The sequence below is a fragment of the Xenopus laevis genome, chromosome 7S (genome assembly GCF_017654675.1).
Source record: "Xenopus laevis strain J_2021 chromosome 7S, Xenopus_laevis_v10.1, whole genome shotgun sequence".
Taxonomy (NCBI): Eukaryota; Metazoa; Chordata; class Amphibia; order Anura; family Pipidae; genus Xenopus; species Xenopus laevis.
The window spans coordinates 103127458-103154563 of NC_054384.1; the positions used below are offsets into that span (position 1 = coordinate 103127458).

At 40.5% G+C, this 27106-nt stretch overlaps 1 protein-coding gene across 5 annotated transcripts; it reads right to left on the reverse strand.

Annotated features, from left to right (window-relative positions):
- Positions 1–728: 728 nt before the first annotated feature.
- On the reverse strand, positions 729–27050 carry pnkp.S (polynucleotide kinase 3'-phosphatase). Of its 5 annotated transcripts, none has more exons than XM_018226757.2 (17): positions 26902–27050; positions 23532–23669; positions 21860–21906; positions 19082–19624; positions 17186–17265; positions 16356–16413; positions 14896–15003; positions 14055–14126; positions 13522–13570; positions 13368–13438; positions 10200–10292; positions 8261–8357; positions 6609–6670; positions 5432–5541; positions 4276–4363; positions 4126–4187; positions 729–1136 (listed from the first exon to the last, which is right to left on the reverse strand). In XM_018226757.2, exons 2-17 carry the CDS (start codon positions 23656–23658, stop codon positions 1019–1021), a joined length of 1785 nt encoding a protein of 594 aa, XP_018082246.1. In that variant the 5' UTR covers positions 23659–23669; positions 26902–27050; the 3' UTR covers positions 729–1018.
- Between the last annotated feature and the right edge of the window lie 56 nt (positions 27051–27106).

Sequence of the window (27106 nt, forward strand, 5' to 3'; positions counted from 1 at the left end):
CCTATAGTAACAGTGGATAATAGTCTCTGGGAAGGGAGTGTGACTGTGGGATAGCAGGTATAGTAGGGAGAGATAGTGCCTATAGTAACAGTGGATAATAGTCTCTGGGAAGGGAGTGTGACTGTGGGATAGCAGGTATAGTAGGGAGAGATGGTGTCTATAGTAACAGTGGGATAATAGTCTCTGGGAAGGGAGTGTGACTGTGGGATAGCAGGTATAGTAGGGAGAGATGGTGCCTATAGTAACAGTGGGATAATAGTCTCTGGGAAGGGAGTGTGACTGTGGGATAGCAGGTATAGTAGGGAGAGATGGTGCCTATAGTATCAGTGGGATAATAGTCTCTGGGAAGGGAGTGTGACTGTGGGATAGCAGGTATAGTAGGGAGAGATGGTGCCTATAGTAACAGTGGGATAATAGTCTCTGGGAATAGCTGGAAGCAGTGTATTTCCAGCTGCCAGATGACAACATCCTTAGGAAGAAACATTTCTTAATTAAAGTGTAGGAAGAAAAGCCAAAAGCACAGGGTGAGGAAATGTTCCAGTTTCTATTTCTCAGCTTCATTTAGGGGACATATTTGAAAGATCTGAACAGCTTGTGTGATGGCCAAATATGAGCTCATTGGAACGGGTGCAGCACCCCAGAGACAGAAGGTGCCATCCAGTTTGCACTTTTCAGCTAGGGGTCGACACTGATAAAACAGGTAACAAGTTCCAGAGAAACAATGAAGCTGTTGGGACAGTTTTATTCTTTTATATAAGAACAGTGTATAATATGCAAAAATATGTAAATATAGCAAAAATAAACAGCAGCACCACCTACTGGTCAAAATAGACTATAACATATTGGTACGGAATGCAACATTGGGTCTGGTTTACGAATACAGATGGAGAATGAGCGTATTCTGATCTACTTCTCTGTATTGAAAGAATACAAAGGCAAACCTTTGTGGCAGAAGCTTTGATCGTGTAGATTAGTTGCCTGATCCCTGCGTGCCTTGCACGGGTGCTGAACTAAGAACTTATTCTGAGAACTGCTGGTACAAAGCCTGTAGCTTTGGATCTTTAAAAATGGGCACAAAATGTATTTTTAGAATTTCACTGAAGCCTTCGCTGGTAGACGGCTCGACAAACTTGCTCCTGGGAAGGGAAAAGGGCAATGAAGATTTAGAAAATAGCATCTGACTAAAGGGGATCTTAACCAAAAAAACTAATTATTGTAAAATTATTCAGAGTGGCCCTGTTAGGCTGAACAGGTCTCTTGGAAGGTCAGACAGCCAGTGACTGTAGGGTTACCGACTCTCTGACTTTCAGGTGGCTGTTGACCCAAAAGCCTGATATAAGTAGTTTAAACTGCTAATACTTCAAAACCTTCAAAAACTGAAAATGAATGTAAATTGCAAACGTGCATGTCGTGTTACAACCTTGGAATTAAAACGGATGACATTGAGATTCCAGCTTTTGCGTCTATTTTGAGATATTCTGAACATTTGCTGCCAAAGCCAACCCCATATAAATAGAACATGTATCTGCAGATGGAGCTGGCCCTACTAATGGGTTTGTGTCACATGGCATGCCTTGTGCTGGAATAAAACTATGGGGTAAATTTACTAAGCGGCGAGAATTCGCCAGTGATGGCTTCGCAGCCGTCGCAACACTTGCCAGGAGAAAAGTTTTCTCAGACAACGATCAATTACTAAAATGCCAAATTGCAACCAGGGCGCCGAATGCTGGCGGATTTTCTCTAGCGTTACTTTGGCAATTCAAGCAATTCATAGCGAAGATGCGCTCAGGCTAATTTGCAGACGGCGGGAAATGATAAAGTTGATTGGACGTATATGTTGCAGCAAATACATTAGATTACACAAGCCCAGGGATCCTTAATAAAGACAATAGAGTGGTTATAATGCCCTACACATGAGCCCACTGTATAGATAGGGGCACATTACAATAGAATAAAAAAAAACTTTGAATTTATAATGTTTTTTTTGTTGGCTACTTCGACCACGAATCGAACGATTCGAACTAAAAATCGTTGGAATATTCGACCATTCGATAGTCGAAGTACTGTCTCTTTAAAAAATAAACTTCGACCCCCTACCTAAAACCTACCGAACCTCAATGTTAGCCTATGGGGAAGGTCCCCATAGGCTTTCTAAGGTTTTTTTGGTCGTAGAAAAATCGTTTGATAGATTAAAATCCTTCGAATCGTTCGAGTCGACGATTTAATCGTTTGAATGAACGATTTTTCATTCGATCAAGCTAATTGCGGTAAATCCTTCGATATTCTAAGGATTTACCTTCGGCAGTCGAATATCGAGAGTTAATTAACCCTCGATATTCGACCATATGTAAATCTGCCCCTTAATGTTCCATATGTTAGAAAATGTATGGGGGAACCCGGTTACCCAAAAAATTTTTAAGGACTTTCGCAGGATATCACTCTGAAAAAAGGGAAAAGATGCCAGCGTTTTTTGGACTAAAATCTTTTTCTACTAAAAAACATGATGTAAGTAACAGAAGAATGAGGAAGATTTATGCACTTCAGTGCACTTTGCTGGTCTGAGCTGGCGAAGTCAAGTCTGGCGTAAGAGGTAACGTTCAGTAAAATCCACATCTTAGTGAATTTGCGGAGTAACATCCATTCTGCAGAGCGAAAATTCACCTGGCGATAGAGTGCGAATCTCTGCTAGCGTCTCCCTCGCTAGCGAAGTGACGCCTCTGCCCGTTAGTAAATAGGCGAAGTCTCGGTAACGCTGGGGAATCTTCGCCAGCGTTAGTCACTTCACCCTTTAGTAAATCTGCCCCTATGGCTCCTCTTGCTCATGATCTATCTGGCCAACACCATGATGGAGGTATCTTTACTTCAGGAGTGCCCATACTTTAATAATACGGGGGTCTACTTTTAATGATGTTGTCCAATTACGATCTAGATCCATAAAAGTAGTTAGCATCTGTTTCGCTGCATTCTCTCTTCATGCAGCAGTTGGGTGTCAGATGATGATCCAATATATCATATAGGGGAGTCTTTTTTGTCTAGAAGATGTATTAGAGCTCACTCTATTAAATCACCAGACATCATGTCTCTCTACATGCAGGATTTTTTGCAAAAGGCAGTTATTCTTAGATTGTGTTTGTAATGGAATCAGTTATTTGAGTGAGCTCTAATACATCTTCTAGGCAAAAGGAGCCCCCTATAAGATATATTGGATCAAACTGTCAATGAATATCTGACACCCAACTGCTGCATGAAGAGAGAATGAAGAGAAACAGATGCTGAGAGAGGAATAGTGAATATATAGTGAATAAAGTACCCCCTCTTGTAAAATATAAGGATATTATAAGTTACCGAGGAGTTTCATGACCATATAAAAACACGAGGCCGAAGGCCGAGTGTTTTTATACAGGTCATGGAACTCCGAGGTAACTTATAATATAGTGAATAAAGTACCCCCTCTTGTAAAATATAAGGATATTATAAGTTACCGAGGAGTTTCATGACCATATAAAAACACGAGGCCGAAGGCCGAGTGTTTTTATACAGGTCATGGAACTCCGAGGTAACTTATAATATCCTCATATTTTACAACTGGGGGTACTTTATTAATTATAATACACAAATTTTAGTGAGTCATGTGACAGAAATTACATCACTACTCACCGTTTATAACTGATGACATCACTACTCACCGTTTATAAGGATATAATTTACAGGATATTCACAGCTTTTGTGTATTATATCCTCATATTTTACAACTGGGGGTACTTTATTAATTATAATACACAAATTTTAGTGAGTCATGTGACAGAAATTACATCACTACTCACCGTTTATAACTGATGACATCACTACTCACCGTTTATAAGGATATAATTTACAAGATATTCATGGCTTTTGTGTATTATAAACTTGATTATTTCAGAAACTATGCAGAATTTTTAATTGATTGTATTTAGAAAGTTTCGTATTTCAGTATGAGGAAGCCTATATGAAATTTTCATATTCGCGATAGTTTTCTTTTAAACATCTATTTAATTTTTAATTTTATTTAACCTTAACTTGCATCTTTTCTATAGGCAATACTAATTGTAAGCTCTGGTCTGGGCAGCTCTACTTACATACACTTACCTGTAGCTATTGATAACCATGTCATTAACAGAAACATGACCTTTGCAAGTCATCTCCCGGAACTACAGAAAAAAACAGATTGTTGGTGGCATATTACCCACACAGCCCTGTAGATTAGACAGAGATAGTCAGATATACTAATTCACTTACTCGGTTGTTGTGTTTTGCTTCTTCAATGGTGGCTGTGAAGAGGAAGCACCTTGCTGGCAACCCGGCTTTCCGAGCGCAGTCTATGTACCTGGAGCAGGAGGGACAGACATACATTAAAGCACAAATCTAATCCTGACAATCTCTCCTCTTTCTTAGTTTTTCTAGCAGGTAATTTATTTGCTTACTTTACTTCTGGATATGAAATAAATAATTTTTTCGCTTTGTTATACAGGTATGGAACCCATTATCCAGTAGGCTCGGGACCTGGGGTTTTACGGATAACCTATCTTTCCGTAATTTGGATCTTCATACCTTAAGTCTACTAGAAAATCATGTAAACATTAAATAAACCCAATAGGCTGGTTTTGCTTCCAATAAGGATTAATTTTATCTTAGTTGGGATCAAATACAAGTTACTGTTTTATTATTACAGAGAAAAAGGAAAATTTTTAAAAATTTGGTTTATTTGGATAAAACGGAGTCTATGGGAGAAAGTCATTCCGTAATTTGGAGCTTTCTGGATATTGGGTTCCGGATAAGGGATCCTATACCTGTATCTCCAATGCAAAACATTAAATAGTTGTAATATTGGTGTGTAGGTGCATCTCAGGTCATTTTGCCTGGTCATGTGCTTTCAGCACTTTAAGATGGAACTGCTTTCTGGCAGGCTGTTTTTCCTACTCAATGTAACTGAATATGTCTCAGTGGGTCATGGATTTTTACTATTGAGTGCTCTTCTTATATCTACCAGGGAGCTGTTATCTGGTTACCTTTCCATTGTTCTGCTGCTGGTGGGGGAGAAGGGAGGGGTCATATTACTCCAACTTGCAGCGTAGCAGTCACATGACTGGGGGCAGCTGGGAAATGGACAATATGTCTAGCCCCATGTCAGATTTCAAAACTAAATATAAAAAAATCAGTTTGCTCTTTTGAAAAATGGATTTCAGTGCAGAATTCTGCTGGGGCAGCATGATTAACTGATGAGTTTTGAAAAAACATGTTTTCCCATGACAGAATCCCTTTAAGGACTGTGTGTATGAGGATTGTATTTCTATGTATGACATTGCTTCTTTAGAAGAGGAGCCTGGACCCAGGAGCAAACAATGCTACATGCACCACTTTGCTCCAGCAAACAGAAGGGTTACTGGTAAATCACCTGCTGCGAGACTCCAAGTCAGGGTTGGTGTTGTCTATGACAATACGCTTTCCTTTCTTCAGTGCATCTTCACAGGCTGCCACACACTTCTGCCACGATCCCAGTGTGTCCTGTACAAAGTGGTAATACAAAGTGTTGTCTCAGTTGTCATCTCTATTAACACATTATAGAGGTCATTTACAATGCATCACACAGTGCCCTAAATCCAAGAGGGGCAGGGAAGGTGGCCAGGGATATTATAAATGACCCACGTATCTTTCTCTTTTAGCTCAATATGGCAGCTGTTCTGAATTATGCCCTGTAAAGAGATGGCCATGTAAAAAAAAACAACAACATGTTATTCACAAACACTCGCTGGGGCTGGCAACCCTAGTTGAACAAGGGGGCAAAAGCAGTGACTGAACACCAGTAGGGTGAGAATTGGTCTGCATACATTTGTTTTCCTTGATAAACCTGAAAGCCTAGCTTTAAAAGGGATTCTGTAGTTTTTATTTCTAAACTACACTGTTTACACTGCAAATAATTCACTCTACAATATAAAATGTCATTCCTGAACCAGCAAATGTATTTGTCTGTAGTTGTAATATTGGTGTGTAGGTGCATCTCAGGTCATTTTGCCTGGTCATGTGCTTTCAGAAAGAGCCAGCACTTTAGGATGGAACTGCTTTCTGGCAGGCTGTTGTTTCTCCTACTCAATGTAACTGAATGTGTCTCAGTGGGACCTGGATTTTACTATTGAGTGCTGTTCTTAGATCTACCAGGGAGCTGTTATCTTGTGTAAGGGAGCTGCTATCTGGTTACCTTCCCATTGTTCTATTGTTAGGCTGCTGGGGGCAAAGGGAGGGGGTGATATCGATCCAACTTGCAGTACAGCAGTAAAGAGTGACTGAAGTTTATCAGAGCACAAGTCACATGGCTGGGGCAGCTGGGAAACTGACAATATGTCTAGCCCCATGTCAGATTTCAAAATGAAATACAAAAAAATCTGTTTCTGCTCTTTTGAGAAATGGATTTCAGTGCAAAATTCTGCTGGAGCAGCACTATTAACTGATTCATTTTGAAAAAAAACATTTTTTCCCGTGAGAGTATACCTTTAAGGTCAGTTAACTAAAGGTTGGACCTCAAAGGGTGTGCACAAACACCTTGAGGTTCTGCATTGCTGTAATAAGTGGCTTACCCGGTTGGCGTAATCATAACCTTTTGGCACCAAATGCTCTTTAAAGAAAGTGGATTTTCCAGCTGTAAACACATAGGGAGGGGATGAAAAAACATTATACCATAACTAATCCATCCATTTAACTGAATACATAAATAAACAAAAAAACATCTCAACATCTTTAATGAAAACTGAAGAAACTAATGATGATATTTTCCCATCCAGACATGATGCCCTCAGCCAAGACCTTGAGTGTGGTTACAAGGACAGCGCTGGTCTTGTTTCTGCAGTTACACCATGTACAGGATGGAGGTGGATTTAGCTCATTTACCCTCACTGACGTAGCCTGACATGCATCAGACAGAGGCTTCCCACCCTCCACAGAATGGGAAATCCCATGTACGGGAAGAAGGAGGAGGATGACTACATAGTGAGGGTGGAAAAGATGATCTCATAGGAATCTGTAATACAGCCTGGGCATTGCTGAACAAGGCCAAACAGACCGAATCTCTCCACACTTACACAATATTTTTGGGACCTGGAGTTACTGTGGTTATATTTTTAGGGGGAGAATTGTTAAATCAGCTCAGTAAAGGCAAGCAGCAGATCAGTTCCCACTTATACATATAAATGCAGATGTGCAGAGAAGTCATGGTTTGAATTCAAGCACACAGTTCATTATCACATATCAGGGATTTTGTCATGATTTTTATGGCATAGTTTTTATTTCTAAATTACACTGCAAATAATTCACTCTAACATGTAAATTTTCATTCCTAACCCAACAAGTGTATTTAATTTTAAGATTGGTGTATAGGTGCATCTCAGGTCATTTTGCCTGGTCATGTGCTTTCAGAAAGAGCCTGCACTTTAGGATGGAACTGCTTTCTGGCAGGCTGTTGTTTCTCCTACTCAATGTAACTAAAGGAGTCGCAGTGGGACATGGGTTTTTACTATTAAGTGCTGTTCTTAAGGTGGCCATAGACGTAGAGATCCACTCGTTTGGCGACATTGACAAACGAGCGGATCTCTACGTCTATGGCCACCTTAAGAACAGCACTTAATAGTAAAAACTCCGATATGCCCACATTGAAGTGGGTGATATCGGGCTGATCCGATTGTGGGCCCTAGGGCCCAACGATCAGGTCATAATCAATCTCATACGGGCGGTCGGGTCGCAGGACCGTATTGTCTCACAGATGCGGCCGCGATTTTTTAACCTGCCCAATCGAGATCTGCCCGACTTTCCACCAGATATCAATCGGGAAGCCCGTCGGATGGCCCCACACACGGGCCAATAAACTGAGTATGGGGGCCTTTAGATCTACCAGGGAGCTGTTATCTGGTTACCTTCCCATTGTTCTGCTGATGGGCTCCTGGGGGTGGGGGGGGGGGGGTGGGGAGGGTGCTGATATCACTCCAACGTGCAGTGCAGCAGTAAAGAGTGACTGATATTTATCAGAGCACAAGTCACATGACTGGGGGAACCTGGGAAACGTTTTCCCATGACAGTATCCTTTTAAGGAAAATTAATGGAAGACTAAGGCTATTCTAAATAGGGCTTATTTCCCCTTTGAGGAACAAATAAAACATCTATTTCAGTTTCCAGTGAACACTATTTCAGATGGACCTAGGAAAAACAAAAACCAATACAGCAGAGATATTTTCATCACCTCCAGGAAAGCCCACGGCCACCACCACTTCTGGGGAGGGAGAGACTAGCGATGCGGAGGGGGGTTCATATAACTGCCCACTGGGATTCACATTCCTCTGCAATAATACAAGGTGAAACAGCTTATAGTTATACACAGAAATACAACCATATTTGAAACCATTAGTAAGCTATAATATAGTGAATAAAGTACCCCCTCTTGTAAAATATAAGGATATTATAAGTTACCGAGGAGTTTCATGACCATATAAAAACACGAGGCCGAAGGCCAAGTGTTTTTATACAGGTCATGGAACTCCGAGGTAACTTCTAATATCCTCATATTTTGCAACTGGGGGTACTTTATTAATTATAATACACAAAATGCAATGAGTCATGTGACAGAAATGACATCAGAACTCACCGTTTATAGCTGATGACATCAGAACTCACCGTTTATAAGGATATAATTTACAGGATATTCATGGCTTTTGTGTATTATAATGATATAAACATGAGTGCAGTATTCTAGTGTCTCTGGCTAAGACTAATGTCAGGCATCAAGACTTATTTTAATTGTAGCCACAAAAATGGACAGATGATACCAGGGCAGCAATTCCAGGATTCCCAATGTGGGCTGCTTCAATTGGCCCAGCAGTCTTGCACCAAAGGAATCACATGCAGCCATCATTGGAAAGCCAAGTGCCAAAAATGATGCAATTTTGTGGCTATTCCTATTAGTAAAAGTGCTCAATCGTCATTGTGTTGTTCTTATTGAATAGGACGTAGGTTTGTGTGTGGCCACAATTATGCTGGAAAACTGCATTATTAGTAAACAACATGAATTGCATTTGAAATTGCACTTTACACACTGTGGCTGCATTTGTAATTTACCCCATGGTGTCTTCTCTGCCAATAACACAATGACATTAACTTCAATGGCATCTCTCTGTTAGTGCACACAGGGCAGATTTTGGTCCAAAAAATTGTGTATTTTCTTTCCAAAACCTACCTGTGTGCAGATTCAAGATGACTCTATCCATGTCATTGCAATACACAGATTGGACAGTAGAGGGGCGAATTGCCATTTACTACTATCAGTGGAGAAATATGTGACATTATGCCTAAATTCCACCCCTTATATTCACCAATATTGTTAAAGGAGAACTAAACTTAGAAGCTTAACTAAAGAAGTAGCTAGAAATGTTGTACATTATGTTTTGTGCTTCTGTACCAGCCCAAGGCAACCACAGCCCTTTAGTAGTGAAAATCTGTGTCTCCAAAGATGCCCCAGTAGCTCCCCATCTTCTTTTCTGCTGATTCACTGCACATGCTCTGTGCTGCTGTCACTTACTGAGCTTAGGGACCCACTCACAATATACAGTACACATAGAAAAGAAATGTCACAATATAAGGCTGATTAGTAATTAATACAGATAATTACTACATGGCAGCACAGAAACCAGTGCAATTAGTATCAGAATTTAATAATCAGCCCTGTAGCATCAGCTTATATTACAGGGGAAGCTCATTTTCTGCTGGATAATTAGTGACGAGCCCTAAGCTTAGCTTCTCAACAGCTGCTCAGAGCCCACTGAGCATGTGACACTTTCCAAGATGGTGACCCCCTGTAATACGTTTGAAGTCCTGGATCATTGCTGCTGTTGAGAAGCTGAAACTTTAGGCTGGTTCTCTGAGTTCAGTATGTATAATGTAATTTTTTAAAAATATTAATTTTTGGGTTAATTCTCCTTTAAGCCCCTGCTTGTGGAGTGTCATTGTAGTGCCCTTAAAGTCCATGCTTTAGTCCTAGAGAAGCTGTAGTCTCAAAAAAACCCTAAAACTGATCAAAATGTCAAGGGATAATCAAAAAGGACACCAAAAACCCTTTGCACAGCTTTCTGTAACTCCTGGAAAATTGTATTTAGTATTTGTGCTCCCTTAGCATTCATTGCACTTACTGGATCAAAGACGGGGAAATTAAAAGCAGCCTTTTTCCATCCAAGAAAAAACTCCTCTGGCGTGAAGAACTTTATGCCAATATTTAGAGCAAACTTTAAATAAAGCGAGATAAAAAAAAAAACAAAAAACAAACAATTAGTTAAGGGATTCTGTCATGTCATAAATTACACCGTTTACACTACTAATAATTTACTCTACCATATACATTTTTTTCTTCCTGAAACAACTGTTTTTTTTTTAGTTGTAATATTGATGTGTAGGCGGCCACCTCAGGTCATTGTACCTAATTCTGTGCTTTCAGAGAGCCAGTATTTCACACGAAAACTGCTTTTGGATAAGCTATGTTTCTCCTACTCAAGTAACTGGAGGAGTTATGGTCAGACATGGATTTTTACTAATGAAAGTAATTACCTGCTCTGTCTCTATACCTGAGGCAGAGGTGGGGATGGAATATATGACTGACAGCTCAGATTTTTAAATACCATTGTAATAGGTATGGAGTTATAGATGGATACTCACACCAGTGCCAATTAGTGGAGTCAGGCAAAGTCACCTATCCAAAGACTCACAGTACCATGAGATCTTCAGAAGCTGTGAATGATGATGGATGGCACTAGCCCTATGACTAAGTACGGATGCACCGAATCCACTATTTTGGATTCGGCTGAACCCCTGAATCCTTCGCAAAAGATTCGGCCGAATACTGAACTGAATCCTAATTTTCATATGCAAATTAGGGGTGGGAAGGGGAAAACATTTTTTACTTCCTTGTTTTGTGACAAGTCACGCAATTTCTATCCCACCCCCTAATTTGCATATGCAAATTAGGATTCGGTTCGACCAGGCAGAAGGATTCAGCAGAATCCGAATGCTGCTGAAGAAGGCCGAATCCTGGATTCGGTGCATCCCTATGACTAAGGTACAATGATAACATTTTTTTCTATATTTCTTTTATTGAAAAATTTTCAGGTACAGTATGTCACAGTGGTTACCTTTATACATTTTGGTAAATAAATTTAACTAAACAAAACCAAATCAATAAAATGAACATAGAGCACAATCAACCTACGTTGTTGTGTCTTTCTTTCTAAGTATCATGAAATGTATTTTACGATATTAGAAACTTTAGGAGCTATAAGTGTATATGGTAGTTTTATTCCTAGAGTGGGAAGGAGATAATTGGGTAATCCTTCACTTTTCTTCCTCTAGGCCCATCCATGGCCCCCCTATTTTTTCAAACTTATTAGGAGAGCCTCGTATAATATATGTTAGTTTATATAGTGGTATTGCTCTGTGGATGAGGTCTTCACACAATGCCTGTGTTGGGCCCTCTGGGGTGTTCCATTTCCATTGCTTTTTTGGCATACATACAGAGTGGGATAGAAGGGTTTGGTCTGTTTTACTGGGAGACAGCTCTTCAACCTGGTTGAGCAGGAGTATTTTCGGGTCTAATGGGATTGATATGTCTAGTCTGCATCAGATCTGTTGACAGTAGACTTTGTGAGCAAAGGGACATGTCCATGTCAAGTGGATGAAGGTTGCAGGACTCCCTTGGCACCTGGGACACTTCTCACTCATAACTAGGGTTGCCACCTGGCCGTATTTTACCAACCTAACCGGTAAAACACCTGCCAAGGCCGGTGAAAATTTTGTGTAAGCGACTTGGAGTGAGGTAAGAACGATGCAGACATTTTAACTGGTTCAGTTTATCTCTGGAGCATATTAGTCCCTGGGTCGGGGTTTCCAGAATCTCCTGCCAAACCTCCATTGTTATGTCAGGGATATCACTTTGCCATTTGTTGTGTAGCTTGCTCAGCACTGGCCCCCCTGCCATTGTCATGCAGTTATAAAATTGAGACAAAGGTTTCTTTAGGTCAGGTTACCTAGTTTGACACGCTGCCTAGTACTAGTGCTTAGTGGCTCCCTGGTTACAAACTGGCTAAACAATATGTAAAGGTGGCCATACACGGAGAGATCCGCTCGTTAGGCGATGGGATCGCTCTCCGATTGAGGTGGGCAATATCGGGCTGATCCGATCGTGGGCCCTAGGGCCCAACGATCGGATCCTAACGAATAGGAATGGGGGTCGGATCGCGGGACCGCATCAACGAACAGATGCAGCCGCGATCTGGCGGGATTTTTTTGTCCCATCCAATCGAGATCTGGTCGACTTTCGGCCAGATCTCGCTCGGGGAAACCCCTCGGGGGGCCCCATACAAGGACCAATAAGCTGCCGACTTGGTCTGTCGGCAGCTTTTATCGGCCCGTGTATGGCCACCTTTTCCCAGAGTCACTTAGCATGCCCAAGGCCACTGTGCACAAAAAAAGGAATTACCCAATTAGGGTCTAGCCACACGGCATATTCGGGGAGATTAGTCGCCAAGGGTGACAAATCTCCTCTTCTTTGCAGCGACTAATCTCCCTGATCTGCTTTCCCACCTGCTAGAAAGAAAATTGCCTGAGGGCAGGCATATGGAGCACACTCGTTTTTCGAAGTTGTCTGAAGTTTCCTCATGAGGCAATTTATGGGCGTCTTCGGAAAACGAATAGCTCAGAGTGCCTGCCCCCGGGTGATTTTCATTTTAGCCGGCGGAAGGCAGATCGGGGAGATTAGTCGCCGTGAAGAAGAGGAGATTTGTTGCCTGGAGACCCTTAAAGAAAGATATGGTGGTTTCAGGTCAATGCCTGCAGGCATGGATTCTAACAGACACGTGCTGCTTTAGCCCTGGAGATATATATCAATAAATGTATACCTAGTCTCTTTTTTTAAAGACCAGAATTATGGAATACCTTCATGCAGTATCTGGTAAGACAAAACCTTGACACGATCAACTCTTTGTGATCAAGAAACATGAAAGAGGACATATATAATGAGCATTCATTCTAATGGTCAACTAAATAAAATGTTAATATGGAAACTGTGAAATTAGGCAGAAGATATAGTTGGTGAAACAGTCCAAGGTAGACGCAGAGCTTTGCTGCAAAAAATCTTTTTATTCACACAACATGTTTCGAGCAAAATTGCCCTTTGTCAAGTGTGAAATTAGGCATTTGGTTTGTTTCTAGCCAAAGCACTTAGTTTTGCATTTAATCTTTAGACTAGAGCTACCCTTCAGGCAAATTAGAGATTTATAATGGGTGAATAATTGTAAAAAAATTCTGCCTACCAGGCGGTCACTGCAAGAAAAGTCTTTCTTCTTACGATCAGGGGCCCAATTTGCTGGCCGCCCAGCAGCATCTGCAGGTACAAGCATGAAAGGCACTCAATTATGTAATGTTACCATGCATACGATGACTGTAGAGATGTTCTAAATGAATTACCTCCAACATAGAGGCAGTCTTCCTTCTTCACTTCAATCCCATCATTGGCCTGGGGAGAGTAGAGAAAGATAAACCAAAACACCATGTATAAAGCCACATTGTACTGTATACAAGGAATATGTTAATAAAATATAAATGGTCTAAATACTGTGGCGAGACTTTTGTTTAAAACACCATTTCTTTGGGTGGAAAAAAAGCTGCTCTAATGGCAGCCTTCTGTACAGCGGAAGGATCAAGGACAGAACTACACACAGTGCAGCCTATATAAGGGGCACTAGGGCCCAGAACATTTAGCAGGCCCATGAATCCTGACAGCGGGTAGGTTATTGTATTCACTAAAGGGAGTACCAATTATTCTTATACACTGAGCTTCCAAAATAATTCTGCTAATGGGTAGTTCTGTCATGTAACCCATAGAGAAAAAAATGTAATTCTCTAACACACTATTGTGCATTAGTAATCAGTTTGCAAACACTTTTACTAGATACATTTGAGCCTTCAGCTGTAATCTTGTCTTTAAATAAATCTCTTACCTTCTCACACAAATGGTCCCACATTCCAGTCACGGGTTTGCGGTATATTCCCATCCCAGTAGCCACAAAGACCTGTGATAAATTTAAATATTGAAATGTAACATCAGAATACTGAATATAACGTCAGTATCCTGTACTGACACCTACAGTTCCTACACAGATATACACAGTTCATATACCATTAATGTGGCACAGGAACTTTTGACAATCAAACAGATTAAATGGCAAGTCAACCCTAAAATAAACTAATAAAAGAAAACACATTTCTAAGCAACTTGCCAATATACATTCATTACAAATTGTCAGTGCTTTTAAAGCATACTGAAAGCAGTATTTGTTTAACTCCCAGTAGTTACTTTTTATGCAATATTGCAACAGTCTTGGTTCCCCAGCAGACACAGGTCTGTTAATCAGCTGCTTGTTTTACATTGTATCAACAGTCTGAGCCACCAGGGCAGACAATAGTAAGAAACAAGGCAAAAATGGCTTTCAATAGCAATACATACATACATAAATAGAAAATTTGTAATGAATGTATATGCAAAGTTACTTAGAAATCTGTTTTCTTTTATTAGGCAATTTTTTATCTTGGGGTTGACTTGCCCTTTAAGAACTTTGGGTATTGCCATAGGCATTGTGCATAGTTATGTACAGATGGTACTTTCTCATTAACAATAATGTTGTATATGATTCTTCAACAACTTCTACAACCTAGGCCTGGAAGCATTTTCTTTATAAGCAGAATGCCCAAAGCAGTGCCAGGAGTAGTTATCATGGAGGCGGACAGGCTTTCCTGTTATATTTGCTTTTCTATTGGTCCTGCACAACAATACACACAGACCTGCACGGGAATCCCCAAATGATCCAAAATGGCTTCCACTTTGGCTTTGAAAACTTCAGGCTGCAGCTTACCGCGGCTGATTCCCATCTGGTTGGTGATGAAGATAACCTGGCACATAGAGAAAAGTATAATCAATAGCAAGTAAGCAAGATGGGAGAAATCAAGAAAGAATGCAATATAGCTACAGTTTTTACAGATAACTAGTCATGTTCCATCAGTTCCATCAGTTCAGTCTTGTCACCTGAATCCTGTTTACTGTCCAGTCATTCGGGAGTACAGGAAAATTCAATTTTTTGGGGTCAGGGTAAAGTATTTATTTGATTCATGTGTATAATGCAGTTATTTGCCCCTCCATTGTTAATAGGGATGCACGGATTTGGTTTGATATTCAGCCTTTTTCAGCAGGATTCAGATTTGGGCGAATCCAAGTGTCTGAATGAATTGAATTTGAATTCCTAAAATAATGTCACTTTTTGTCACAAAACAAGGAAGTAAAAACATTATTCTCCCTCCCCTTCATTTGCATATACAAACGAGCGTTCGTATTAAGTTCGGTATTCGGCTGAATCTTTCACAAAGGATTCGGAGGTTCGGCCTAATCCAAAATAGTTGATTTAGGCTTCCCTAATTGTTAATGGTATTTGCCTGGCAGTGAGTGTTTCAGTTAGGGATGCACCGAATCATGTATTCGGTTCGGGACTCGGCCAGGATTTGGCCTTTTTCAGCAGGATTCGGGGTTCGGCTGAATCCTTCTACCCGGCCGAACCCGAATTTGCATATGAAAATTAGGGACGGGGAGGGAAATTGTGTGACTTTTTGTCTCAAAACAAGGAAGTAAAAAAAGTTTCCCCCTTTCCACCCCTAATTTACATATGCAAATTAGGACTTGGTTCGGTATTCGGCCAAATTTTTCGCAAAGGATTCGGGGGTTCGACTTAATCCAAAATAGTGGATTTGGTGCATCCCTAGTTTCAGTCGAAGGGGATTTATTGGGGCAGATTGATCAAAACGTGAGTTCAGATTATATTACATAAAAACTAACCCACGTTCTATTCATTCCTATGGGATTTTGGAAGCGTATTTATCAAATGGTTCTAACTGTCGCCCATTGATAAATATCCTTCTAAAAATCTCATAGGAATGAATAGAACGTGGGCGAGTTTTTATTTATTAAAATCTGAACTCACATTCTGATAAATCTGCCCCCCTAGTGTCTAGGGAATGGCCCCATGTTCCACTATCCTTTTGATTAATTTTTGGTGCTATGGAACAGTGGAGTTGTTTAAATATGGATGTGCGGTGGCCCAGAATGGTTTCCTATGCATGCTACTTGGTATGAAGGAAATTCTCAACTCATAAAAAGGGCATAAAAATGCCACACTCTTTTATTCAGGGCTCGAAGTTTAGTAGAAAATTCTGTCAGCATTTAGAAATCCCACAGAAGAATCCGGAAGTCATACCTTATAACCATTGGCTAGAAGCTCTTTTAATTTCCTGGGAACCTCTGGATATAAAATTCTGTGGGATTGAGAGAAACATCATTATACAAAAGCAAACCCTGCCTTAAAATGAGATGGCTACTTTATAGAAACTAGATACATATTTACATTTTTTTTAAATATTTATAACAAAAGACAAATACAGGTATGGGACCTATTATCCAGAATGCTCGGGACCTGGGGCTTTCCGGATAACGGGTCTTTCCATAATTTGGATCTTCATACCTTAAGTCTACTAGAAAATCATGTAAACATTAAATAAACCCAATAGGCTGGTTTTGCTTCCAATAAGGATTAATTATATCTTAGTTTGGATCAAGAACATGCTACCGTTTTATTATTATAGAGAAAAAGCAAATTGTTTTAGAAAATTTGGATTATTTGATTATAACTGAGTCTATGGGAGATGGCCTTTCCGTAATTTGTAAATTTTTGGATAATGGGTTTCCGGATAACGGATCCCATACGTGTCCTAATAATGTAAAAAAAAACAGATTTAGTTTGAGCCCCTTCATATTGTCTTTGGTTGATGGCATATTGCATTAAATATCAAGCCTCAGCACATGCTCTGTCTGCTTTCAAGCTCTGCTGCTGGCCCCTCTGCTTGTGCCTTTCCAAACTTAATCAGTGTTGTAGAGCCAAGAGCATGAACTTTTAATCAGTTACAAAGGAAAGGCAAAATGTCCCAGCTTCAAACTCTACAATGCTGTTTTAAAGACGAACAGTATTACCAAGGCTTTAGTCGCAAGTGCTGAAATAAAATGAAAGCTTTCGTTTCCTTTCAAACTCACTTCCAGTCGTCAGCATTTAAGGGGAAGACTCGTCCTGACTTTGTGGTTATAATTGTGCCATCAATATCAAATCCAGCAATCTGCAAGATAAACCGATTAGTAATGTATAGCTGCCTTGCATTTTGTATGCTGCTATTCACTGATCTACTTACTGCAATAAAAATTCTTTTTTTTTTTAAGATACTTAGCTTAAGCTGGCCATACACTTAAAGGAAAACTAAACCCTAAAAATGAATATGGCTAAAAATGCCATATTTTATGTAGTGAACTTATTGCACGAGGCTAAAGTTTCAGCTTGTCAATAGCAGCAATGATCCAGGACTTCAAACTTGTCACAGGGGGTCACCATCTTGGAAAGTGTCTGTGACACTCACATGCTCAGTGGGCTCTGATTGGCTGTTGAGAAGCTAAGCTTAGGGCTCGTTACTAATTATCCAGCAGAAAATGAGCTTCCCCTGTAATAAAAGCTGATGCTACAGGTTTGCTGATTATTAAATTCTGATGCTAATTGCACTGGTTTCTGTGCTGCCATGTAGTAATTATCTGTATTAATTACTAATCAGCCTTATATTGTGACATTTCTATTCTATGTGTACTGTATATTGTGAGTGGGTCCCTAAGCTCAGTAAGTGACAGCAGCACAGAGCATGTGCAGTGAATCAGCAGAAAAGAAGAAGGGGAGCTACAGGGGCATCTTTGGAGACACAGATCTAAAGGGCTGTGGTTGCCGTGGGCTGGTGAAGAAGCACGAAACATAATGTACAACATTTCTAGCTACTTCTTTTGTTAAGCTTTAGTTTTCCTTTAAAGGGTGGTTCACCTTTAAGTTAACTTTTAGAACTTTACAGGATGGCCAATTCTAAGGAACTTTTCATTATTTATTTTCAATAGATTTTTAAGTAATTGCCTTCTTCTGACTTTTTCCAGCTTTCAGATGGGGGTCGCTGACCCAGCCTCAAAACAAATGCTCTGTAAGGCTACAAATGTATTGTTATTGCTACTTTTAATTACTCATCTTTCTATTCAGGCCTCTCCTATTCATATTCAAGTATCTTCTTCAAATCAATGCATGGTTGCTAGGGGAATTTGGACCCTACCCCAGCAACCGCATTGCTGAAATTGCAAACTGGAGAGCTGCTGAATGAAAAATGAAATAACCCAAAAACCACAAATAATTAAAAATGAAAACCAATTGCAAATTGTCTCAAAATATCACCCTCTACATCATACTAAAACTAAGTGAACAACCCCTTTAAAGGACTGCTAGTTTGGCAAAGTCACCAAATGAGAAGATCGTTTGAAGATTTTGCCACCAACCTGTTATGCCAAATTAGGGATGCACCGAATCCAGGATTCTGTTTTGGATTAGGCCAGGATTCGGCTTTTTTCAGCAGGATGCGGCTGAATCCTTCTGTCTGGCCGAACCGAATCCAAATCCTAATTTGCATATGCAAATTAGGGGCGGGAGGGAAATCACATGAGTTTTTGTCACAAAACAAGGAAGTAAAAAATGTTTTCCCCTTCCCACCCCTAATTTGCATATGCAAATTAGGATTCTGATTCGATTCAGTATTCGGCCGAATCTTTCAGGAAGGATTCGGGGGTTCGGCCGAATCCAAAATAGTGGATTCAGTGCATCCCTATGCCAAATTAATCTGATTGCTGGCACACAAGAACTGGGTGAGAATTATATCAACACACCATGTTTCTGATGAGTTTTCCAAACCCACTTGATAGATATGTGCCCAATGTTAACCCGGGTATCTGCTGGGCAGCCAGTCCAAAGGTCCCAATACATTCTGGAGGGGAAGTTTTAATAGGTCGGACATGGCCAGTTTAAAATCTATGTATATGAATGTGCCCTTAAACCCATTACAAAACTGTGGGTTTTGATACCTTAGAACTGGCCTGAATCCCTTTCTTGTTAAACAGCAGAAGCTTCCCGTGTTCTTCCCAGGAATCTTTGCTACAGACAACTCCTCTCTCGTCATTTGAAGAAGTCTGGGATGGGTTTGAGTTTGCCTTAGCTGCTGTTTCCTGCAAATGAGCCAGTTTCCGTGCTATTTCCTCCTCTTCCGAGTCATCCCACTCTTGTCCAGCCTCAGCTTTGGTGTCCTGGTACTTTGGCTTCTTATTGCTTGAGCCTGCGAGTGTGTTATCATCCTGTACACGCCTCTTGTGTCCTTTGGATGTGGAGGCCCCAAAGAAATCTACTATCGTCTTCTTTGATGATATGGAAGGGGGTGCAGTTATGGTGGTCTTTGGTGATTTTTTATCGATTTTTCCAGCGTCACCTGCAGGTTTAGAACTATCTTCCTTGAAGAGCACAGTATATGGATGTAGACCGTTTACCATAAAGAGAATCTGATCTTCTTTCATTAATATGCTCTCCCCCTTCTTCAGCAATGCCTCTCCAACTGAGCAAGGGTTTGCACCCAACTAGAAGTGAAAACGCCAGGTCAGCCAAGTCTGAAACCCTAACAGGGTATGAACAGGCCAAAAACAACATATGGGGGCACTAACACCATGGGGTATAGTTATCAAAGAGTTACGTTAGAGATCGCCACAGTCCACTAGAGTGAAATACCACCTCTCTCGATTCGTTTCTATCGGATTTATAAAGGCATATTTATCAAATGGTGAACTTTCACCCTTTGATAAATACACCTTTTAAAATCCCATAGAAATTAATAGAGAGGCGGTATTTCACTCTAGCGGACTGTGGCGATCTCTAACTTCACTCTTTGATAAATATACCTCATGGTGTTAGTGCCAGGGATTCTAGCTAGGGATATATACAATTATGCCTTAAAGGAGAAGGAAAGGCTAAAACAAAGTAAGCTTTCTCAGAAAGGTCTATATAAATACACTAGTAAACCCTCAAAGTAATGCTTTGTCAAAAGAAACACCACATTTCTTTCCTTCTATTGTGTACTTATGGGCTTCTGTATCAGACTTCCTGTTTTCATCTTAAACCTCCAGGGCTAGGGCTTGAGCATGCTCAGTTTGCTCCTCTCTCCATCTCCCCTTCTCCTTCCTCCCACCTCAACTCCCTTCTGTAAACTGAGCATAAAACTAGAGACTTAGGCAGGAAGTGTTGACACCAAGCCAATATGGCAGCTGCTATCCTAAACTAACAGAGTTTTAGAGCGGTTTACTCAGGTACGGTAAAACATTCTACAGAATAAATATAGTGTTATAGTTTGAACTATTGTGGTTAATCCATTGCGAATAAACTGCCTCCGTATCTTTCCTTCTCCTTTAAAGGAAAACTAAACCCCCCGCGGTGTTATGTTCCCACTGGAACCCCCTCCGTTGGCCCTTTCCCTGCCTCCCCTCTGCACAGTCTTACCCCAGAATTCTGTCCCCTCTTAAAATAGTGACTGCAAGTGCAGAGTGATCGCAGCAGAGGGCAAGGGCGCCATCTTCTTCTCTTTGGTAATCTTCATTAAGTGATTGGCGTAATGGCGCATGTGTGGTTGAAGCAATCTTCCAGTTCGCGACAACTGCGCATGCGACGAAAGAGACAGAAATTGCCAAAGGGGAGAAAGACTATACAAAGTTTACCAAAGAGAAGAAGATGGCGCCCGTGAGCTCTGCTGCGCTCACTTTGCATTTGCAGTCACTATTTCAAGAGAGGACAGGATTTTGGGGTAAGACTGTGCAGAGGGGAGGCAGTGAGGGGGGCCAAGGAAGGGGGGCCAGTGGGGACTTAAAGGAAAACTATACCCCCCCAAACAATGTAGGTCTCTATTAAAAGATACTGAGTAAAACATCTCATTTGTAAAACCCTGCTTCATGTAAATGAACCATTATCATAATAATATACTTTTTTAGTAGTATGTGCCATTGGGTAATCATAAATAGAAAATTGCCATTTTAAAAAATAAGGGCCGCCCCCTGAGATCGTAAGATTCACTGTGTACACATACAAATCACATGTAAGGTCACATGAGCCAATTAACAGACAGAGTTCTGCCTTTTGCTTCCTCACTTCTTCCTGTTACAGTTAGAGTTGTAGTATTTCTGGTCAGGTGATCTCTGAGGCAGCACAGATAGAGTCACGAAATGGTGGTTCAAGGCAAGAGATGTAAAAGGGCAATATTTATGTAAATATATATTCCAGTTTGGTAAGATTCTTTAATATGTCATTCAATTTGATATAAACTATCTGTTGCTTAAGTATTCATTTTGGCGGTATAGTGTTCCTTTAACATTGCAGGGGGTTAAATTCTCCTTTAAGAATAGTTCAGATTAAACATCAGTTTATACATTTATGTGGTCAAAAGAGAAAAAAAACAAGCAGGCCGCAATATATACTTATATAAACTCTCTTATCTGAATTATTTGCTGCATGTGGACTGAACCCACGCTATTGTTAGGGTCATGGATGAGATTCTAGAGTAGGATGATTACTGTAAGGAAAATAGTGATTAACTGAAGTAAATGATTTGATAAGGTTATTGTTTTCTTCCGCAGAGTATCCTGTGCTTAATCTCCAAATAAGGAGGATTACTGCTCTACGGCCAGACAGACACAAGTAATTAAGTGACAAGGGACGCAGGCTCCTATCTCAGTGCTGTATATGATTGGTTGGGCAAACAGGGATATTGAAAGTAGTCTCGATGAAATCAGTGCAATTATCAAACATCTCGAATACATTACGTATCTTACCTGGGTTACACGGACCGCTCTGCTCTCCAGATTAGCCACAAGTTCCACTGGAATAGAGCATGTGTTCATTTTATTTTTTCAAAACAAAACCAAGGTTAGTGAGCCATGTAAGAACAATTGTCATAGTCAAAAGCCCATTTTTTCTCATTCTGCTTTCATTATATTAGCATAGCTTGTTCAGAGCAGCTGTGATAGGAAGTGTTATCGTGTCACAAATATCAGCTGTGTGTTACTACAGGCATGGGATCTGTTATCTGGAAACCCGTTATACAGAAAGCCCTGGGCCGCCTCCCATAGACTCCATTTTATCCAAATAATGTATATTTTTAAAAATGATTTCTTTTTTGTCTGTAATAATAAACAGTAGCTTGTACTTGATCCCAATTAAGATATAATTAATCCTCATTGGAAGCAAACCAGCCTCTAGTAGACTTAAGTTATGAAGATCCAAATTATGGAAAGATCCATTATCCAGAAAACCCCAAGTCCCGAGCATACTGGATAACAGGTCCCATACCTGAACTTCTTTTGTGGGCTATTTTTTTTTTAATCAATCTCCACAAATGAAGTGGACACGGATTGGCAATATGCCTGCTGACCTGCCAATCCTCTTTTATTGATGTAGATAATTGTTACTCTGATCGATTCTAGGTCTTCTGGTTAAGACAGAGTGTAGTATTTGTTCTGAGGAGGAATATGTCAGGGGCTTCTCTGATCATAGACTTAAGGGGGTTGTTCACCTTTGCATTAACTTTTAGTATGATGTAGAGAGGGATATTCTGAGATAATTTGCAATTGGTTTTAATTTTTTATTATTTGTGGTTTTTGAGTTATTTAGCTTTTTATTCAGCAGCTCTGCAGTTTGCATTTTCAGCAGTCTGGTTGCTAGGGTCTAAATTACCCTAGCAACCATGCATTGATTTGAATAAAAGACAGGAATATGAATAGGAGAGGCCTGAATAGTAAGTTGGGTAATAAGAAGTAACAATACATGTTTAGCCTTACGGCGCATTCGTTTTTTAGATCGGTCAGTGACCCCCTTTTCAAAGCTGGAAAAAGTCAGAAGAAGAAGGCAGGCAATTAAAACTAAAACAATATAAAAATTGCTTAGAATTGTCCATTCTATAACATACTTAAAGTTAACTTAAAGGTGAACCACTCCTTTAATTGTCATACATGGGTCCTCTAACCCAAAATCCACAGCATGGAAGCCTAAGGTACATTGTGCCCCCAAATAGCAGCCCTGGGGTGCCTGAATTCACAAATGAAATGGTGGCTTACAGTGATTAGTAGAGCTCACAGCTACAGAGCTAAAATATAGCATTTCTAGCCAACTTCATTTTTAGGGTTTATTCTTTTTTTGCTGCAATCACTCCATTGCTACAGCCTTTTGGATAAGCGGAATCATTTTAAAAAAGATCCCTGCTCCTCGTTGTTTTTCTGGGGAGCATAAGTGTCTTGGGTGGTGCTTCAGTGGATCGCAGTGGAAAGTCACCCTCCATAGCAGAGAGGTAAAGGAGGGTCTATATATATTTATATTCCATTATACAGGATTGAAGCAGCCAGGATTACCCTTCTATATTAATGTTTCTCACTTATGACATGATATCTATCTATCTATCTATCTATCTATATCTATATATATATGTACACTTTTTTGACAGGCCCCTACCTTGAGTCTTAGAACACTTCCTGTCTGTTATGAGTGTTTCTGGGCCTCTTCCTATAGTGACCCCTTTGCCTTCAGGTAGGGCTATGGGGCCGTGCTTCCCATCAACGCTTCTTAAGAAACACTTCATTTCCACGTATTCTATGACATTATAAAGGATAAACAGGATTAGAGGGTGTAAAAGCCTAATTGTGTAGTCATACAGGACACGTAAAGGAGAAGAAAAGCTACCGAAGCAGTTTATTGCCAATAGATTAGCCACAATAGTGCAAGCTATAAGACTATATTTATTCTGTAGAATGTTTTACCATACCTGACTAAATAGCTCTCTGTTTGTTTAGAATAGCAGCTGCCATATTAGCTTGGGTGACATAACTTCCTGCCTGAGTCTCTCCCTGCTCACTCATAGCTCTGAGCTCAGATTACAGTAGGAAGGGGGGAAAAGGGAGAGAGGAGCAAACTGAGCATGCTCAAGCCCTAGCCCTGGAGGTTTAAGCTGAAAACAGGAAGTCTGATACAGAAGCCCATGAGTACACAATAGAAGGAAAGAAATGTGGTGTTTCTTTTGACAAGAGAATTCAGAGCAACATTACTTTGAGGGTTTACTGGTGTATTTATATAGACCTTTCTAATAAAGCTTACAAAATGTTAGCCTTTCCTTCACTTTTATTTAATTCAGTCACTGTAAGTCTTTCATCTAACTATATAATATCATCATGAGACTCACCTTCTGTCTGCCCTCATCTTCCAAAATGCAGTCAGACAGAGCCATGCTGAGCAATGTATTCACCTGTGTGGCCCCAGCTTAGAACCACAATAACCTTCACATTTAAGAGGCCTAAATAATATTAAGTTTAGCAGAAACATCAGCTAGCTCCATTTCATCGGGGCATAAATCTAACCCTGCCTCTGTTAAGCCTGTATTCCATGTGTAATGCTATATAGGGACTGTTCTGTTTATTATTACATAGGACACTGCATTTCCCTCCCTCCGCAGCTAAATTGTTGCTTGCACTTTACAACTCCTTAGAATGTGTGTTACATAGGACTCTCTCAGACGGGCCCCTGCTGAAGAAATGGAGAAAGGGTTTCCAACATCGGCTTCACAGATCTTGCAATAACGTGGGTACAGTAAATAGTTTAATAGCTGCATCTTCACAACCAACTCTCAGATGTCATTTCAAAAAGGTACACAGTACATTCACTTCTCCAATACAGTTCCTTGTTGTTAGTATTAGGTGCAGGCAGGGTATTAGCTACAGGGGAAGGATATGTCCAATCCCCAGAGTACAAGACCCTCACAGTGATTCTGTTCTTCAGATCTCCCTATCCTTCAGCCCCCATGCTGGTTCTTTGCACGTTTTAAAACCAAAAAACGACAAGGAAAATTGCCTCCTTCCAAAATTACCAGGCTCTCTGTTTTACCAGCGAGGAAGTCAAGACGACCCTCACCTGAATAAACCCACAGAAGGCAGGAGGACCTGACCACATCCCAGGTCGGCAGCTATGGGAATGTGCTGAACAGCTTGCAGACATTTTCACCGATATCTTCAATTCATCCCTGAGCTCAGCTGTTGTTCCTGCATGCCTAAAAACCACCAATATCATCCCTGTGCCAAAAATGGTGAAAACCGCAGAAAGGATCATAGGAGAACCTCTCCCACCCATCTCCAAACTCCGGAAACCGGAAACACATTATGCACCGTGCAAATATCTTAGCAAAAGACATTTCTCACCCGTCTCATTCTCTGCTCTCTCTTTTGCCATCTGGAAGAAGGTTCTGCAGCATTAAAACTAGAACTAGTAGACACTGTAAAAGCTTCTTCCCACAAGCAATTCGTCCTAAACATGATTATATTGTAGAACTAACTGTTCCCTGCACCTGTCACTTTATGTGTATCAAATGCACTTTCTTTATGTGGGGGGGCTGGGTGAAATGTGATTTTAATACACTGTATAACTGTATATGGTCTGTATTGACAAATAAAGGAATCTTCAGTTGACTTACATTTTAGATACAGTGACCTTTGTCACACCTGTTCACGCCCTGCCCAACGCTCACAGCCTTATGCCCACGCTGAACTATAAACCCCAGAATAGCTGTGTGACTGGCTCTTCTTACATGTATCATACCTGCCTCCCAACCTGCTAAACTAAAGATCTCCAATCCTTTTAGGTTCAAGTTCCCCTTCGTAGCTCTAGGTCTGGCACCGACCTGCTAAACTAAAGATATCCAACCCTTTTAGGTTCAAGCCCCCCCTTCGTAGCTCTAGGTCTTGCTCACCTCTGTCCACATCACAATTTTGTATATAGTTTATAGATGTAACTTTGTTTATGGATACACATGAAAAAAAGTTAATTTACTTATCCCAGAGATGTAAGATAACAAAAACTAAACTAAAAGTGAGAATAAATAGCACAAAATTAATTTCTTGCAAGGGGAAAGAGTTCATTGAGGACAGGGGAAGGGGTGACAGGAATACAAATAAGGGTAACTGACCAAAAGAAGGAGAATAAGGGAACAAGGGGGAGAGTTTTATAAACAAGGGAACAAGGGGGAGCGTTTTATAAATAAGGGAACAAGAGGGAGCGTTTTATAAATAAGGGAACAAGGGGGAGCGTTTTATAAACAAGGGAACAAGGGGGAGCGTTTTCTAAACAAGGGAACAAGGGGGAGCGTTTTCTAAACAAGGGAACAAGGGGGAGCGTTTTATAAACAAGGGAACAAGGTGGAGCGTTTTATAAACAAGGGAACAAGGGGGAGCGTTTTATAAACAAGGGAACAAGGGGGAGCTTTTATAAACAAGGGAACAAGGGGGAGAGGTTTATAAATAAGGGAACAAGGGGGAGAGGTTTATAAATAAGGGAACAAGGGGGAGAGGTTTATAAATAAGGGAACAAGGGGGAGAGGTTTATAAATAAGGGAACAAGGGGGAGAGGTTTATAAATAAGGGAACAAGGGGGAGAGGTTTATAAATAAGGGAACAAGGGGGAGAGGTTTATAAATAAGGGAACAAGGGGGAGAGGTTTATAAATAAGGGAACAAGGGGGAGAGGTTTATAAATAAGGGAACAAGGGGGAGAGGTTTATAAATAAGGGAACAAGGGGGAGAGGTTTATAAATAAGGGAACAAGGGGGAGAGGTTTATAAATAAGGGAACAAGGGGGAGGGTTATAAATAAAGGGAACAAGGGGAGAGGTTTATAAATAAGGGAAAAAGGAGGAGAGGTTTATAAATAAAGGAACAAGGGGGAGAGGTTTATAAATAAAGTAACAAGGAGGAGAGGTTTATGCCACCAGAAGGTACAATACCTGGGGGAGCAGGAGGAAACTATCTCAGGCAGGGAGACATTTAGGAATAGTGACTGACTCACATCAGTTTCTATTGTCAGCATGTATTCCCCAATCCCGCCTACTTCCGCATCTTTCTCTCGCTCTAGGATTGGCACATTTCATTGTCTATAATAGAGAACTGCGCTCTGAAAAGAGAAGCGGCCAGGAGAATGAGCCAATCATAGGGCTCTGAAAGAAGAAGCGGCCAGGAGAATGAGCCAATCATATGGCTCTGAAAGGAGAATG